Source organism: Crocuta crocuta, unplaced genomic scaffold, assembly GCF_008692635.1.
Source record: "Crocuta crocuta isolate KB4526 unplaced genomic scaffold, BGI_CrCroc_1.0 scaffold334, whole genome shotgun sequence".
NCBI lineage: Eukaryota > Metazoa > Chordata > Mammalia > Carnivora > Hyaenidae > Crocuta > Crocuta crocuta.
In genome coordinates, this window is record NW_027533260.1 from 3930933 (window position 1) to 3931602 (window position 670).

Genomic DNA, 670 nt, shown 5'->3' on the forward strand with positions numbered 1-670 from the left:
AACTATGGAGGCCGCGCCCGGGACCCCCCCGCCGCCACCATCAGAGTCGCCGCAGCCGCCATCGCCGCCGCCGCCATCAACGCCTTCGCCTCCTCCGTGTTCCCCCGACGCCTGCCCGGCCACCCCGCACCTCCTCCACCACCGCCTCCCGCTCCCTGACGACAGGTCAGGCCCCCGGCCCGGCCGGGGCAGCGTCCCGGGGAGGAGGAAGAGGAGGAGGAGGAAGGGGGGCGGCCGCCATGTTGGGCCGGGCCGCGGAGGAGGAGGAGGAGGAGGAGGAAGGGCGGGGTCGGTGGGTGTCTCTCGCTCGCTCGCTCTTTCTCGCTTGCTTTCTCTCCTGGCCTCATGCGTTTCCCCCCCCTCGCGGCGCTCGCCCGCTCTCCCTCGCTCTCGCTCTGTCTTTTTTGGGCGCCATGCTGAGGGGAAGGTGAGGAGGCGCCCCCCGGACCCCGCGCCCGCCCGCCCGCCCTGGGGAGGGGGCGCTGGGGGGGGGCTGCGGAGGCCCNGGAGTTGGGGGTCTCCCAGCCTCTAGCAATATCCTTTCTCCTGGGGGAGGTGTGCCCTGCCCTACTTGGAGAGGTACCCTAGTTTCCTTAGATAGAAAGTGGGGGTTCGTTCAGTTCTTGCTCCATCCTTTTAGTTGGGGGCTCCTTTGGGTGGGGGCTCTGGC

The 670-nt window shown here is 70.4% G+C and overlaps 1 protein-coding gene across 1 annotated transcript in view; it reads left to right on the top strand.

Annotated features, from left to right (window-relative positions):
- Window positions 1–4: 4 nt before the first annotated feature.
- The window catches only part of ZC3H4 (zinc finger CCCH-type containing 4), a 39461-nt gene continuing 38795 nt past the window's right edge, over window positions 5–670 (top strand). Inside the window, 1 exon segment of the mRNA XM_077747188.1 lies at window positions 5–165. Coding sequence (XP_077603314.1) covers window positions 5–165 — 161 coding nt within the window.